Raw genomic sequence first — 16,406 nt, 5'->3', positions numbered from 1 at the left:
ATTATGAGCTCTGAACCATCATGGTGCCACTCATGGGTGGTGGCGTTTGGACAGGACTCAGGCCAGGGCGGCGCCGACAGCAAGGGGTGGAAAGTCGTGGTGGTGATTCGTCTGAGCTGGTGAGGGTCGCGGGTCTGAGATGCAAACACAGAAGGGGGCGGCCGAGCAGTGGTGGAAACGCCTAAAAACGAGCCGTGTCGGGCCTGTGGAGCGACGAGAGATGCCGCGATGAGAAGAAATGGTACAGAAAAAGGTGTACGGGGCGATTCTCGGTGAAGGGACGGGGGGGGAAAAAAAGAGGGAAGCCGGTGGGTGAGTCGATTCGGGATCAAGTCGAGAGGCGTCAATCAGAAGGATGAACAGACAGAACAGAGACAGACAAGACAAGACAGCAGCAACCACGGCTCGCTCTCGCTCTGTCCTCGAGAGAGAGAGATCCATCCAGTCAGTCAACAGCGAGCCGATTGAAACTTGAAAGTCCTGCCCCCCGGCAGCCGCTAGGCCGCATCGGCTCTGGTCGGGTCGGGCCAGGCCTGCTGATTGGCCGTGGGCTGAGGACTACGGCGGCCGGCGCAGACCCGAGACGCAGCGAGTTGGGCAGGCAGGACAGTGCAGGACAGGGCGAAGAGGGCGAAGAGGGCCCCTTCCTTGCCTCCTGCCTCCTGCCTCCTACCTCCTGCCTCCTGGCAAGCCCCCGGTGGGCAGTCATGGGCAGTCATGGGCAGTCGGTGGTTGAGTGGGTGCCCATCTTGCCCGTCTTGCCCGTCTTGCCTCTTCCTCCCACCCCCCTTCCCCCCCCCCTCGGCCGTCCTCAATTTCGTTTCTCCCCATCCGCCGCGACCCGTGCAGGCCGTGCAGCTCGTAGCCTGGCAAGCCTTGTTGATGATCGCCTCTCGCTGCTGGCGCACTGGGCCCTCTCCTGTCTGTGCCTTGGCCTCTCTGTGGCCACGCAGCGCTCATTCAACCCATGATAAGCCGGAGCCTGCATTCGACCCACCAGAGCCTGCATGCCTGCCGTCTTGGTCGAATGGGGCTTGTATGGGTCTGTGCCTGTGCCTGTGCCTGCATCGCATCGCGCATCTGTAATAATAAGGTGGCAGTGGATGCCTGAAATCAACGAGAAGCTTCATCATCTGCCTTGTTGCACTCCGTGTCGCCGCCGACGCCGACGCCGACTCCTCCGCACACACATATTCGTTAGCCAGGCGGGCCAGGACCGTCCTGCTGCGCATCACTTACCACGTCGTACCATACATAAAATGCCGCCGAGGGCATTCTCGTGTCCCCAGAAAAGCAACGCACCTCTGCTGACCGCCGACCCGCCCTCTTGGCCAGTGCATTTCGCCGCCTCGGCTCCCTGCACCGCTGTCTGACCTGCTGCTAGTCTTCGCTCTGCGCCTTCGCTCCAGTCTGGCATTATCTCCACCACCTGGCCATCCGTCGACTGCCTGATCAAGAGTGACATCGAGTAATATATATCGCGTCCGCTGGCCCTGTCGCACACGTCTGCTGTGGTCCCATCACCACTGTGCCTCCAGCCTTGTCGCCCGGCTTTCGCCTCGACGCCAACATGGATTGCGATTCAGCCCCCTCCAAGCCGCCCTTCATTCTCCCAGCCTCGCTTGACCACGTCCGCATAGGGGCCCTTCCGCCTGCCGCCTATTATATCTCAGATTTCATCTCCGAGGACGAGGAGCACGCCATTCTGGACAAAGTACGGTAGGGGAATACTGTTGGTGACTCCCGGTCTCTAATTGTCGACGACAGGTCGCATCAGCGCCCAAACCTCGTTGGAAGCAGCTCACACACAGGCGTCTGCAGACATGGCCTTCCGACCTCGTCAACGACAAGTTGTTCGATGCACCCCTCCCGGACTGGCTTCGAGACCCCATCGTCTCGCGATTGACGCTTGTTCCGCAGACCGGAGAGCCCGGCTCGGCCGGCATCTTCTCTGACAGCCCGCACAAACAACCAAACCACGTGTTGATAAACGAGTACCCGCCGGGTGTCGGCATCATGCCGCATAAGGACGGGAGTGCGTACCACCCCGTCGTCTGCACCGTCAGTCTTGGGGCCAGTCTGTGCCTCAACATCTACAAAACCAAGGCCGACGGAGCCTTGGACCCAGCGCCCATGTGGAGGATTCTTCAGGAGCCGCGTAGTCTTCTCATTACTTCTTTGGACCTCTATAGTGATTTCCTCCACGGCATCGCCGATATCACAGAAGATGTCGACCTTTCCGAGAGCACCGTGGCCAACTGGAACCTCCTCCGGTCTACCGCCGACTTTGCTCAGGGCTGCAACTCGAGAAGCACCCGAACAAGCTTGACCTATCGAGACGTCATGAAGGTCTCCAAGCTGGGCAACAAATTCTCGTTGTTTCAGAAGAAGTGAAAAAAGGCCCAAGTGGGCTTGCTGTGTTCAGTACACAAAGGGGACCATCTTCCATTTGCCACGGACCTTGACCTCACCAAATTTGCTGGCGTACCATTTCTTGGTGCCGTCGGCAGTGACGCCAAGGTTGATTGCCACGAACAGGACTCCGCAAAGGAGTGTCCGATTGTAGACTTGACCCGGCGGTGCCGCTATGATGGCGAGTGAAAGATATAAGAGACACTCGCAGGTATAGTGCGGACAGACCAAGTACCGGAAGAGCCCCGTCTCTGGGAGCGAGTACTTTTTCAGTTCCGATAAATGCCGGTGGCATACGTACTGCATTAACCATGCATATAAGAAGAGTGGTACGCCAATGATGGTGTTGGCTGATGGCAATGAAGGATGGAGGCACCATCGATCAGATTCCAGGATACATGCTGAATGCATTAGCCACCAAGAGCTGAGGGTCATCTCATATATCAAGAGTCGGCACTCACCGGATCCTTCAATCCAGACGGAAATGCCTATACATAGATAGTATGCACAGCCGAGTGCCCAATGCACAATCCACATGCCTGATGATGAAGCTCGCATAACAAAGAGACACTCGTACAGACGTCGGGTTCCCTGCATGGCCATCAAGAACCACACTAGTATAACCTGGTTGACAGTCATAGATGTCGAGCCTCGAGCCGTCTGGTAGCGGGCCATACCCTCCATGATGCTACCGCGGCACAGGTACTGTGCTGCCCAGAAGACCGAGCTGGAGACAGACAGGATGTAGAAGTGGACGAACCAGGAGTGCGGCACCTTGCCCACGGACGTGATCCACCTGATGAACCTTGTGAAAGAGTCAGGCTCGGAGCCCTCGTTGCCATCGTCCTTCGAGCCCGCAGAATCCCGCGCGCCGTACTGCGTCAGGAGCCCCCGTGCCGAGGCCGGCGTGGCGGCCACGGCCAGCACGGCGGCCGCGCCCAGCACGAAGAAGGCCTGGCAGAGCCGGGCGGGCTCGAGGAACGGGTCGAGAGACTGGAGGAGGGCGGAGTCCATTCTTGCCCAGCTTGTCCCGAGCCGACGGCGAACTGAGGGATAGGGAGAGAAAGAGAGAGAGAGAGGCTTGTCTGGCGCAGAGTCGAAGAAGGTGAGTTCCGTGATATGGCACAGTGCAGGGATTGATGGGCGGGTGTTCGCTAGCTTGAGCTTATGGCGCGATTTGATTGGCTCGGGCGTTCCTGACGGTCGTCCATACACTGGACGCGCCGCAACTACGGAGTATTGATGATTTGGCACTACCAAGGGCAGCTTCATATGTGAGCGTGGATCTAAATTATTCCATAATTGTATGGGTTATGTTTGTATTGATAAATCGCGCCACTAATTTGGAGGACGCAATATCCCCCTTGTGTAGGTTGAGCGTACCTCGTCAGTACGTATTAAGATGCCAGTATCCTATGGTCTACCCAATTCACCGCTGTGTATATATACTTTCTGATTATATTGAAAGGGTCCGAGGGGGCTATGCCACTAACTGTTGCTGAATGCAACCGCAGAAATGGTCAAGTAAATCGTGACAGAATACAGTTGGAAAGTACGTATATCTAGGTACGTTGCATAAAATCCGGACGTGTTCATATACTATGTTGTATCTCAGCTGAGGACACTAATTTGTATTCTTCTCCTTGGAGGACTGTCCGCAAACCCCATGGCAACTCGGTGATGTCCAAGATCTATCAGTCAATGGTTATCTTGTGGATTGATGCCAGAGACAATGTCGTTAACAGTCAGCTGAGATAAAGCCTTCGCTGGGCAACTGTCTTCACCAAGACTCCCTTTGGCCCCCGGCCTTCCACCATGAACGGCATAATTTCTGTGGGCAACCTTTGTCTCGGGATCTGGACCGGCTCTCTAACCCCGAAAGCGTAAGCCGACTTGTCCACGGCTTGTTGGCACTAGGGGACCCGAGCCCTTGTCTCAGCCATCAACATGTCACGGCCCGCCCCTTCCGCTCATTGACGTCCATAGATCTCGGTGGCGCTAGCCAGCGTATAGTGAGCGTTCAAGGTTGGGTATCTGGTAGTCGTATGCGCGGTTTCTCGTAACCGCCTTGTCTGACTTATCAAAGCCCTATTGAGCTTCATCAATGAAGCCTTCTTATATCATATCAAAGGCCTCTCAAGGCTCGTCAACGAGAGCCAAATGCAATACACCAGTGGCCAACCTTTGTCAGTATGACGGCACATAAACAACATCATGGATGGCTTTCTCTCGGGGGGTTGAGGCACTCGAGTTGTTCCACGGCTCTGGCCTCACCTCATCTCCGAACCCTTCCCCTCAGCCATCCCTTCTGGTGGCCATCAACTGCCTCAATACTCTTATCTGGCCAATGTACGGCAGACAGACCACTATATAAACCATGCCGGAAAACTCTATCCTCCGTAACCCCCCGGCGCCGCCGTCTCCGACTCAGGCCGGCATCGTGCCCAACTGCGAAGTATGGGTTCAGGTCAACAAGGGCGACTTCTGCCGCCAGATCGGCTTGAACATCAACATGCCGTACACCAACTTTTGCAACATGAACAAGGCCGTCCTTGGTTTCGATTGCAACAACTGCGACCAGGGGCTCTGGGCCGGGTTCTGGTACTGCATGGGCCTCTCGGGCTCGTCGTCCGCCACTAGCCAGGTCATTACCATCAAGCCTACCTACCCGGCGTCGCCCCTGGGTTCCAAGACCGAGAGCGCCGTTACGACAAAGCCCACCGGCGGCTCTTCCCCCAGCGTCACCGCCGTCACCACCTCTCAAGCTTCGTCGGCAACCTCTCAGCCTACCTCCAAGCCCACCTCCCTCGTCACGTCGCCATCACCGGCTGGTTCCACATCCAAAACCCCATCGCCCGCCTCCTCGCCCGCTTCTTCGTCCAGCGCTGCTGCGCCGGCCCCCAACAACGGCGGCATCGTTGCGCCGGGGGGCTCTTCCTACGTGGGCTGCGTGTCCGAGATCAACGGCGGGCGCACGCTCAACGCCTGGAGCACGGCGCGGGCCGACATGTCGATCGACCTGTGCCTCTCGCTGTGCAGCAAGCAGGGCCTGCCGTTCGCCGGGGTCGAGTACGGCAACGAGTGCTTCTGCGGCACGCAGCTGGCGCCCGCGGCGCGCGTCGACCCGGGGGCGGGGTTCTGCGACATGAGGTGCGGCGGCAACAAGGCGCAGGTGTGCGGCGGGCGGTCGCTGCTCAGCGTCTTCAAGAACGCGAGCATGGCGGGGCCGGCGATCCCGCCCAAGGCCGGCGACGGCGGCGCCTTCGCCTTCGCCGGCTGCTACGAGGAGTCGTCGCCGCGCGCGCTGCCGGCCGCCGTGACCAACGACGGCGGCATGACGGTCGACGCGTGCGCGCGCTTCTGCGACCGGCAGGGCTTCGCCTTCGCCGGGCTCGAGTACGGCCGCGAGTGCTGGTGCGCCAAGGCCATCACGCCCGCCGCCCGCAAGACGGACGACGGCCGCTGCGACATGCAGTGCGCCGGCGCCGCCGGGTCCCAGTACTGCGGCGGCAGCGGCGCCATCCAGATCTACTCCAAGGCCGGGGCCAAGAAGAGGAGCCCCGGGCCGGACCATGTTACCAGGGTCGGCGGGGACGGGCGGCCGACGGTCGTCAAGACCGTGCGGATGGTGAGACGGGGCCGGTTTGGGCGGAGGGAGAAGTATGGGTTCTAGGTGTTGTGTGGGAAAGGGAAATTAGGCGGGAAAGGATTTCGGTAGTTGTATCTCCTGCATGTTTCTGGTCTCACTCGGACACATCTGTTCATTCGATTCGACAAGTAGGATTCTGGCAATGGCAGATATTGCCTATGTATTTATCACAATAATATGATTTACTCAATAAAGTCGGACGTCGTAAGAGATTCAGGGTATCATGGACCTAGAGCGGCGTTTCAGGATGTGGAAAAACAGCCATTTCATTTCGGAGCTGCATTTTTAATTTCTTGATTAACGTCGTATCCGAGAAACAGACCTAGTGAATGTGCATGCTCGATGCTATCTGCTTTCTTCATGTCGTCGGCTCTTGAAAGTCACGGCAAGAGTAGAAGAAAGCTCGCGCCTGAAGCAACGAACTCGATAATTTTCATGTCAGAATAATGATAACACGAACTCCCTAAGGCGTGTTTATTAACCCAAAATGGGTTGAAAGCCAAGTTCCCTTGGTCAGTCATTCCAATTCCTGTTGGGCGTTACCAGCGCGGTACACGGACCTGTAAGAAGCCAACGTACTGATACAGGAGATACGTATAGAAGGCCGACTATGTAAATCAGCCATTGTACTGTAGCTTACGGTTCCTAATTGATCTAGACTAAATGGTATGTCATGCCCACGCTACCCGAGCCTGTCAGGTACCAACCAAGCCAGGGTCGGCTTCTTACCGATTTCCAGATTCGGTAAAGGGACATCTGCACCAGACAAGCTTTTTGCCGTCCATGACGGCGCTGGTGTGTGTCTTGTGAGTGAGAACATGTCCGGGGGCTTCGGTAGGTGGGGATGGAATTGAGGTGCTGCATTGAGCGGATGCGCTCAAAACTATGTACAAGCGACTCCGTGTCTATGTGATTCAACACACGTTGGTCTATAGCTTTTATGGTCTTGAATTACCTACGGATTACACCGACACTTGCCTGCGAAAATAAATCTCGCCCTGGTATTGTTGCATACGTGGTTGACTATAGAGCAAGGAACCTGGGTAAGAAAAAAGAAACAAAGACCGAAAAAAAAAAGTTAAGAAAAGAGGCTCAAACACAAAGCTTGTTTTCGTTAACGAGGAAAGGCAAGTCAGAGAGCAGTGAGCAGGTTCTATTCCATGCTCCCCGTTACTTTCTAGAGTTGGCGGAGGTTTAGCTCCACTCCTGGGGAATCGGGATGGCCAAGCCATGGAATTCCCTCCCTTGCCTACGGCCGACCAGCCTGTCGAATTGACGTCGCGTGTCTCTGATGGTGTCTCTGGTAGTGGAGAAGCACTCGGGGCCCCCAGACCCCTTGCGAGTTATGCGAGAGGGGTGACGTCAGCTTCCCGAGCTGCTGTCACCAAAAAGTCGCCCAAGCTAAACCGTTGCCTGCTGTGGGAGAGGCGGCGCCGACAGGGGCAGTGGCCGAGTGGGGTGCATTGGTGCATTGGATCGGGGCTGGACAAAAGAGAGCCATGAAACTATTCCTAGACAGTATTATCGCCTGAAATGACGAGCCTGTGCAACTACTTGCCCATCTGCTCTGCTCTGCTCATTGCCAATGCCGCATTTCCGGTCGAGCAGTTTGTGAGGTCGATGCCGTGATGGTGACAGCTACAGTTGGCTAGTTGCTCAAGTTCCTGACTATCTGAGCTCTCACAACATTTTAAGTTACCCTTCGGAGACCAACGCCGACTACCCACTCCCGAAACCTACATACAAACGGGCCTGAATGCTTGATACTGTACGCCTTTCGGAGACCTGTCACGTCTGCATGATATATACAGAGGCTTCTCGCCACTAGGCCCTCCCCCCGACTTGATATCCATACGCAAGCATCGCCTAGATCATTGATAGCACCTACGCGACCACGACCTACACACCCCGACACGCATACACCATGACGAACCCCCACGACGCCTTCAAGGCTCTGACGCCGGTCGACTGGAGCACCATCAACCAAGACGACCTGAGCGGCTTCCTCACCGACGTCCTCGTCGACGCACAATGCCTCATAGACTCGATCCCCGTCTCGCTCAACCCCAAGGGCGGCGCCTCCCACGCCAGCAGCAGCTCCGGCCGGCCGCGCTCGGCCACCGACCCCCCCAAGCTGCCCACCCGCGCCCCCAAGACCTCGGACCGCGCCGAGCAGCTGCGCAAGGAGTGGAAGGAGGTGCAGGTCAACCCGCGCGACAACCCGCTCGGCGTCAACGTCTACAAGCTGTCGGCCAAGGATAAGAAGGGGGCCTGGTTTGCGCGCCGCAGCGTCCACGAGGGCTTGACCTTTGAGAAGTGGAAGCTGGGCATGGAGACCGAGTTCGCCGAGAGCCTCAAGGTGCAGGGCCAGCCTGGCGAGGGCAAGATCCGAGGCATAGGCGCCGACCAGAGGGTCGTCAACACTGTCGTTGACGGCTGTGGAAAGATGGAAGGTAAGCCAGCTGCCGTCACTATTCATTCCTCCCTGCTGAAGCGGCTGCTAACCTGATGTGACAGTTTATCAACTATCTGCTCAGTTCCCTGGCCCCACAACACCCAGAGACTTCGTGACGCTGTTGCTGAGCTCCGATTCCGCGCTGGAAACACCAATGCAGGAGGGCTTGGGGAAGCCTAAATACTTCATGCTTGTCTCCAAGCCATGCATACATCCCGAATGCCCGCAGCGAAGTGGCTATATCAGAGGTCAATACGAATCAGTTGAGTTCATTCGCGAGATCAAAGTGGAAAAGCCTCTGCGGAAAGTCCATTCCTCGATAGATCTTGGAAACGAAGAGGCCGCGGCGGCGAGGCAGAATGCTGCCCAGAGCCTGGGAAAGGAGACCATGATTCGATCGGCACGCAGCGCGGCCATGTCCAGTTCCGTCTCGGACAGCGGGGACTCGGAGGGACGGAAACGTGGTCGGACCATTGCTTTCGCAGGGTCGGGTGAAGACGAGAAGGACGATGACGACGACGACAACGTTGAGACCATGGTCGAATGGCTGATGGTGACACGAAGTGACCCTGGCGGCAGCGTTCCTCGCTTCATGGTCGAAAAGGGCACGCCAGCGGGCATTGCCGGTGATGCTGAGAAATTCTTAAAATGGATCAGCTCCAAGAAGACCGAAGAAATCGGCGAATCCGATCGCGTTGACAGTCAGCTCAAGCAGGATGCTTCCCAGGCCGACTCACATCAGGCGTCCAAAGGCCGCGCGACGGCAGACCCGACATCAAACATCATCACCAACCCGGGAGCGAAGCCGTCGCAAGCACTAAGAGCAGAGGCAGAGGAAGAGCCTCCTAGGCCCGGCGGTTTCTACGGTATGATCGCCGAAGCATTAGGTGCGGTTGCCTCTCGCCTCCCCAACCCTCTGGGATCCGCGAAAGGGGGCGACACGGAATCGGATCTTTCCTCGATGGACGAGGACGATACGTCCTCGGTAGGAAGCTTCCACAGCCTAGAATCCGATCACGAGGGAGACGACAACTTGAGCAAGACCGCGAGCAACGACGTCATGACTCCGGCCGTCTCCAACTCCAAGGACGGCGAGGGCCAGTCCACCCACTCTTCCGAGTCGGCAGGGGGCAAGTCCGTGTCTCTCACGCAGCACGAGAAGGAGCTGCGCAAGCTCGAGGACCGCCGGCGCAAGCTGGCCGAGAAGATGGCGCGGGCGCAGGAGCGCGCCGTCTCCAAGAAGGACGCCGACTCGCAGCGCGACGAGGCGGCCATCGCCAAGCTGCGCGAGAAGCACGACCGCGAGGTGCAGAAGCAGGAGGAGAAGTACCAGCGCGAGCTCAAGCGGCTCGAGGACAAGCGCCTGCACGAGCAGCGCAAGGCCGAGGACCGCAAGCGCAAGCAGGCCGAGCGCGAGGAGAAGGCCAACCTGGCCATGGAGCTCGACAAGACCCGCGCCGAGCGCGACGTCGCCCTCAAGCAGGTCGAGGTCCTCAAGGCCCAGATCGGCGAGCTGCAGGGCCAGAACACCATGCTCGTCGCCAAGCTCGGCAAGCAGAGCAGCCCCGCCCTGCTGGCCGACCTGCGCCGCACCGACAGCTTCAAGAGCACCGGCGCCGGCGCCGGGGTCTAGGGGCCCCGGGCCGCGTCGGCGGTCACTGCCCAAGGTCGCAGGGCCGGCAGCGTGGGCAGTATGCGGAGCTGGCTGCGACAGGGGCTCGAGGACGGGGCCGGCCGGCTCCAGCAGAGGAGGGGGAGCATGGCTTGAGAGGCTGGCGGTGAGACGACGAAGCCATCCTGCTTGTTCTTCTTTTCTTGGAGCATTCTCACAGGGACGGGATTGGAATGCATGGAATGAGCATTGAGCCTGATTTTTGCATGCGTTGCTTTGTACATCTTTGCTTACAAGACGTTGTGCGTGTATCACCCTATACCAGTGCTGGCGTGGCCGGCACCCGCGATCATCCTTTTAGAATATGACTATGATATGAACTCAATGGAAAATTTCTTATGACAAAAAAGCGTGGAGCTGTAAGAATGAGTCTTCAACTAACACGAAATATATTACCATATCTCCCACTTTCAAAAAGGTACAAATCACAGAGAAGACGAAGGTGCAAATCAAAAGTCAACTTTTCATTTCTCCCATGATCCGAGCCCGGTGGGCCTCCCTCTACGTCTAATCGCAAATCACTCCCGTCCACACATCCCAAGCAACAGCCCATGCACCCGGCTGCCCGCGCCCTTCTCCACGAACCTCCGCAGCTCCTCCTTGACGCCGGGGTGCGCGTCCGCCAGCACGGCGCCCGCGGTCACGATGCGCGCGCAGATGGCAAACACCTCGGGCTTGGACGTCCAGCCGAGCACGCCGTCGTCGCGGTGCGCGTCGGCGAGCTGGATCAGCGTCCGCAGGCCCGCGGTCGTCCACTCGACCAGCTTCTCGTCGTCCGCGGTGGTGGCGACCCCCGGCCCGGCGGCCTCCTTTCGCTCCTGTGACCCCGGGGACGGGGCGAGGCGGATCTGGACGTACACGTCGCGCCAGCGCCGCGCCTCCCGCACCTCGTCCACGTACAGGTTCTGCTCCTCGACGACGAACAGCGCGTCGTCGAAGCGCAGGGCCGTGGCCAGCTGGTCCGCGGCGGGGGCCCAGTCGCGCAGGAGGGCCTCGGTGGTCTGGGCGGCGGCGACGGCGGCGACGGCGGGGTGCCCGACCAGGCGGCAGGCGACGTGGGCCCGGAACTCGGTGTCGTCGCCAAAGCGGGCGCCGAGCCAGGACAGCAGCCGGGCCCCGGCTTCCATGGACACCAGGGGCTTGCCGAGGATGGGCAGCGTGGCGGCGGCGGCGGCGTCGCGGATCTCGTCGTCGTCGTCGTTGAGGTAGTCGTAGAGCGCGAGAAGGACGGGCAGGTGGGCGGGGCTGGGGGCCGAGAGGTCGGTGTGGGATGTGAAGGACCGGATGGCCTGGATCCCGGACATGCGGGTGTCGAAGCCCTGGAGTTGATTTGTGTTAATATGCTGGGCTGGAGGGAATTCATTGCGGAGAAGGAGAGGAGAGAACGTACGTTGTCCACGGATCCGGCGTGAGCGATCATCACTCCCCATGACCTGAGGTGACTTGCCGGACTGGGATCTTGACCATCTTCAGACTGCTGTTTGATTATGGCAGCCATAAGAGACCCGCTGGCTTGTATGACCGAGTCTGCCAGCCCAGGGTTCATCGGCTTTGTCTGCAGGCCATCCCATAACGCAGTAAGCCTCTCCTTTGACGGGAGGATATCTCTCGACCCCTGTCCAAGTATTCTGTCGAGCTGAATCGTAATAATCTTAAGGGCGAGGGCTCGTAGTTCAGGAGCGTCTGTCTCCGAACATGTCGCCATGCATGTTTCCATCAAAGCCGCCTCTGTGGCTTGATCAAAAGAGGACAGATGGTTTGCTTCGTACGATAGCAGAACCTCCTCCAGCATATCGCATGTTACGTTGATATCATCGATGGTTGAGCTGAGACCGATGTTCAAGCCCTTCCATGATGAGGTCGTCACCTTCTGTAGATCGTATCCCGCGGAAGCCCGTGCTTTCTTGGATAATTCCAGTGCTGACGGGTTGTGTCGTTGCTGGGTGTTTGACAGTTGAGCAGAGGCTGGCTCAATGAGAACCGCTTCCCGTGACTTGCTAGACAGCGCCTGGGATGTAGATAATTCGTTAATAAAGGTAATGATCTCGTAATACACCGCGCGTGCTTCAGAGCAAGTCTGGAAACTGCCATTTGCGCTGCGTATCTCTTCGATAAGGTCTAATAGACCAGCTGGATACTCTTCTATGCCATGGATTAGAAAGTACTCTTGACGTTGTGGACAAAGAACAAGAAATTCAAGGTACTCACTGATAAGTTGTTCAGGCATCGCATCTAGCAGACGCTCTAGGAGAAACTTGAACGTCAGGAGAGCCCCGTGCAACTTGTTAGCTGAAGATTGGGACTCTCTCAGTATATCCCGAAGAGGCTCGAGCCACTGTGGCCGAAGTAGGAAAGAACAGAGCGTCCGAGCCGCGATCTCCCGCACGTGCCAGAAGTGACTCCCGAGATACCACGAGACGGTCCCGTAGAGCTTATCCTTGAAGTCTTGCGGTGGCCCGGCACGGCGGATAATGTCTAGCGCTGGGAACACAGACTCTGCCGTGGCTCCCTTGGTCAGATCGATATTCACCTGGCCAGCTTCCAGCAGGCTCACAAGCAAAGCAGGCAGTGCCGGATACTTGTGCCACGCAATCCTTGTTGTTCGGCCGTCCCATCCCGCCTCCATGGAGGTTTTGCTCTCGCTCGTTCCGAAGAGAACATCGATAAGACTCCTCAACAAAATAAGGCCGCAGTTGCGGATAGCCCACCTGTCCACGATATTGGCAAATGTGTCATCATTTGCTGTAGGTAAGGAGGACTTACACTTCTGATTTTAGACTGCTTGCCGCAAGTTGCAGGCAGTCCGTTAGATATGGTTCCGCCCTTCTGCTGAGCATGGAGCTCTTAAATATGTCCTTGATGCAATTGAGAGCGTGAACTTGGGGCAAGTTTGAACCATCCGTCTCCGAGATGCGCGCTTCTTGCCGCGCAATATCCTGCAGCTGAAGCATGACAGTATGGAAAGAAGGCTGCGTCGCGTTTGACGACAGAATGCCAACCACAAGAGCCGGTATGCCCGCAGACCTTCTTGTTGTTGAGGCTTGCCCATAGATACATTTCAAAGCACCCTGAGAATGTTAGACCGAGGTGGATTTCTATAGGGACGAAATTGTATTTACCTGATACCACTGGTCGAGAAGACCTTGAACGTCAGCAGAAGGCGATGGGAACCATTTGACTAGTTGGCAACAGCTACTAAATGTCTGGGACACGGTAGTAAACGCTCCCCTATGCCTGAGATTGGACAGCTGATCGAATGTCAGATTTCCGATAACTTCGAACGTATCGGACGAGGGCCTGACGAGGCCGGCGTTCTGTGGTGATCTGGCGTTGCCAGCAATAACACGAAGTAGATGACTACGGTAAAACGTAAGCTACATTTCCCCAAAGTTAGGAGAACAGGTGGAACAAACCTGGACTCGTGGATCGCACGGAAGCTGTAACTCAGCAAATCCTTCGTATCAAGCCCATCTACTTCCTCTAGCTCTTCGGGTAAATGGCCTTCAGGAGAGTCGTCACAAAGAACAACTCGAACCGTAGACCAAATTCTCTGACAACAAGCAACTGCGCGAGACTGCAGGGAACTCAACACGTCAAGCTCCCCCTGTGTGTATTTAACAGAAGACAATGACCCCCAAATGTAGCTGTTGGTGTCAGCCAGGTATAAATTCAGTGCACAGAACCGGAAATCTTACCGGAGAGCAGCAAAGCCTCCATGAATGGGGGCATCCAGTACAGCTGAAGCAAGGTCACGCTCAGCTGCTGAGAGCTTTGTCTCAAGATCTTCCAAGACTCTGCCTGGGATAGCCAGCTTGTCCTCCCTAGATACTGTCCAGTGACAGAGGACCTCGAAGGACCTGGCAACACCGTCCGAATGGTCGGCGCGCGAGGTTCGCAGAGCAAGAGTGTTAGCCCTTGTACAAAACTCCTCGAGGCTGTCTACCATGGGGGTTGGGATGTCTGTTAGAAGCGTTGTTCCGTCGGAAGAGGATAACAGCAGCAAGAGCCCTGCGGCCGTTTCTCTAACATCCTCGAATGGGTCCATGATGAGATCCAAGACGGCTCTCAGCCACGTCGTGTCAAAGAGGGGTACCTTGAGTTTAGACTCCTGAGTTTCGTCATGGTAACTCTTGAGCAGGCCTGATTTCAGAATGAATTCCATAACCTTCAGAGAAGTTATATGGCGTTGGTAAGAAGCGGTAGGAACCAACTCGTGCTTGAGGAAGCTCAAATACCAAGACAGAAACTCTTCGTGGTGCTGTAATAGAGACTTCAACTCCGCAATGGCATTGGTCGCATTCGAGTTGCTGTCTGGAAGATCGCTTCGAGCCTCGTTCTTCTTGGTCTTTTTAAACTTCCGCTCGCAATCTCGACGAAGCGCGGCAATTGCCCCAAGTATGCGGGCAATCATATTTCTAGAAAGACCCAGCACGTCGTATCTGAACTTTGCGTCGGTGTCGGCATGGAATGCAGGTAGATGTTTCCGTAACAAATCAAGAGAACCTGTGGTATATGGTTTTGTAGTTGAAGGTGAAGCGATCAAGATTGAGACCGCGGAAGAACGAGCTTCATGCGACGTATGAGACAGGATGTCTTCGAGTACGCCCTGTTGCAGGTGGCTTTTACCATCCGTTTCTTGCCAAGTCAGTAAATATATCCATGCAAAGAACGGGGAGCATACCGCTACCAGGCTCGCCAAGGACGCCGACTTTCTTCCCTGCCTCCAATGCTGCAAGCCATATCATCGAGCTGATATCAAGGTTAGTTTGATCCTTTGTCAGACCCTGCAAGGTGAACAAGTCATCGAGATATTGCAACATTTGCTCCTTGTCAGTCTTGAACAGGGGTATAAGTGTGTAGATTTGGAAGGCTTCAAGGAGCTCGACGTTCGCTGTCACACCTGCGTGCAAGAATCTGTGCCATGAGTCGGGGCGGAACATGGCCCCCTCGTCTTGGTTCTGCGGCGCTGTGAAGATGCTCACTAGAAGCTTACCAGCAATGGGCCAGATGTTTTTCATCTCCATCCACGCAAACACTTTCGCAATGAAGCTGTCCCAGTCTACATCGTGCTCCGGGGACTGGTGGAGCTGACGATACGTGCCCAGGATATCAGACAGGCAAATCAGCTTCTTTTGTAAGAAGTAGTCCAAGGCGGTCAGGGCAGATTTGATGGAGGGTTTGGTCGACTGCAGAGTGATGTAGGAAATAGTGTCATGCAAGATCCTTGTCTTGATGGACGTGCCCATCTCCTGGTCCGGGTTCTTTGCTATGGAGAGCTTGAGGAGATCTAGGACAAGCCGCATGGAGCGGTGCTGGTCTTGCTCGTTCCACTCGACGTAGAAATTGAAGAGGTCATAGGCAGTCTTCTCGGCAAATGCATATTCTCGCAAGGCAGGAGACTCGGCCTTGGCGCATTGGTCGACGAAGCCACACAGCTTGACACATGCGTGCCCGGACGACTGCTTGGGCCTGGCGGCGCTCTGGAGCAAGTCCTGGAAGATATCATGGGCATACCTTTTTCACCTATAAGCAACCATTCCCGCAAGCCTGTTTGATGAAGTAACCTACAAGACTTGGGCGGTCGCCGGCTTTTCTTCTATCCAAGAGACGGCATGTCTAGGGTTGAACGACTGCTCCGCGAGGCCAGGATAGGCATCCCGGGCTGCTATAGCGTTCATGATCTTCCTCGTCCTCGTCCTCGTCCTCCCGGAAAACAGTCAAGAAAAGTGGAAGGTCTTGGTTTTGCAACTTTCATTCATGGCCAGGATCACATGCAGGCGCTCTGAGAAAAGCCGTCGTTCTTCCCCCACAATGCGTGGATATGACGAGGCCAAAGACCTCAGCTTGGACCTGGGGGCAGAATCGCAGACTGGACTGCAAGGATTGAACTTGATGATCCTATCAGAGCGGTTTCCTCCCTGACCCAAGCATAAAATTTGGAGTTGCCCGTTCCCCAAGTCGCGAGCAAATTCCGCTAGTAATGTGTGCTCTAAACGATCCCAGCTCTCCAAGAATCCATGAGGCAAGGATCCCTGTCGGCGCACGGGCCATCTGACTTAATCGCGGACCGAATTTTTTTATCGTGTCCGGGCTTGGGGGGAGCTTCAGCATTTTCGAAGCAGCGCCGCCTCCAGACTGCGACTGCGACAGCAGACAACGACCACCCCCCCTTTCTCAGAAGAACACGCTTCGACATCGCAGACGGACACCTCGGATCC

The 16,406-nt window shown here is 56.5% G+C and overlaps 4 protein-coding genes across 4 annotated transcripts; 2 read left to right on the top strand and 2 right to left on the bottom strand.

The window, feature by feature from the left end:
- Positions 1-1,570: 1,570 nt before the first annotated feature.
- Positions 1,571-2,394, top strand: JN550_013116 (uncharacterized protein; the record flags this gene model as incomplete). Its single annotated transcript, XM_049311667.1, has 2 exons — positions 1,571-1,714; positions 1,768-2,394. The coding sequence occupies 2 exons, from the start codon at positions 1,571-1,573 to the stop codon at positions 2,392-2,394; spliced, it is 771 nt and encodes a 256-aa protein (XP_049164904.1).
- Positions 2,395-2,421: 27 nt separating this feature from the next.
- JN550_013115 (uncharacterized protein) lies at positions 2,422-3,426 on the bottom strand (the record flags this gene model as incomplete). The annotated part of the gene is made up of 2 exons (XM_049311666.1): positions 2,422-2,585; positions 2,874-3,426. 2 exons carry the CDS (start codon positions 3,424-3,426, stop codon positions 2,422-2,424), a joined length of 717 nt encoding a protein of 238 aa, XP_049164903.1.
- Positions 3,427-4,789: 1,363 nt separating this feature from the next.
- Positions 4,790-6,085, top strand: JN550_013114 (uncharacterized protein; the record flags this gene model as incomplete). Its single annotated transcript, XM_049311665.1, has 1 exon — positions 4,790-6,085. The coding sequence occupies one exon, from the start codon at positions 4,790-4,792 to the stop codon at positions 6,083-6,085; it is 1,296 nt and encodes a 431-aa protein (XP_049164902.1).
- Positions 6,086-10,706: 4,621 nt separating this feature from the next.
- Positions 10,707-15,866, bottom strand: JN550_013113 (uncharacterized protein; the record flags this gene model as incomplete). The annotated part of the gene is made up of 9 exons (XM_049311664.1): positions 10,707-11,507; positions 11,579-12,330; positions 12,397-12,896; positions 12,952-13,256; positions 13,308-13,545; positions 13,602-13,832; positions 13,884-14,823; positions 14,870-15,702; positions 15,757-15,866. 9 exons carry the CDS (start codon positions 15,864-15,866, stop codon positions 10,707-10,709), a joined length of 4,710 nt encoding a protein of 1,569 aa, XP_049164901.1.
- Between the last annotated feature and the right edge of the window lie 540 nt (positions 15,867-16,406).

Source organism: Neoarthrinium moseri, assembly GCF_022829205.1.
Source record: "Neoarthrinium moseri strain CBS 164.80 chromosome Unknown scaffold104_Wmoseri_CBS_16480, whole genome shotgun sequence".
In the NCBI taxonomy this organism is placed as follows: Eukaryota; Fungi; Ascomycota; class Sordariomycetes; order Amphisphaeriales; family Apiosporaceae; genus Neoarthrinium; species Neoarthrinium moseri.
The sequence above is the reverse complement of the archived record's forward strand: the minus strand, read 5'-3'. Positions and strand labels throughout refer to the sequence as shown.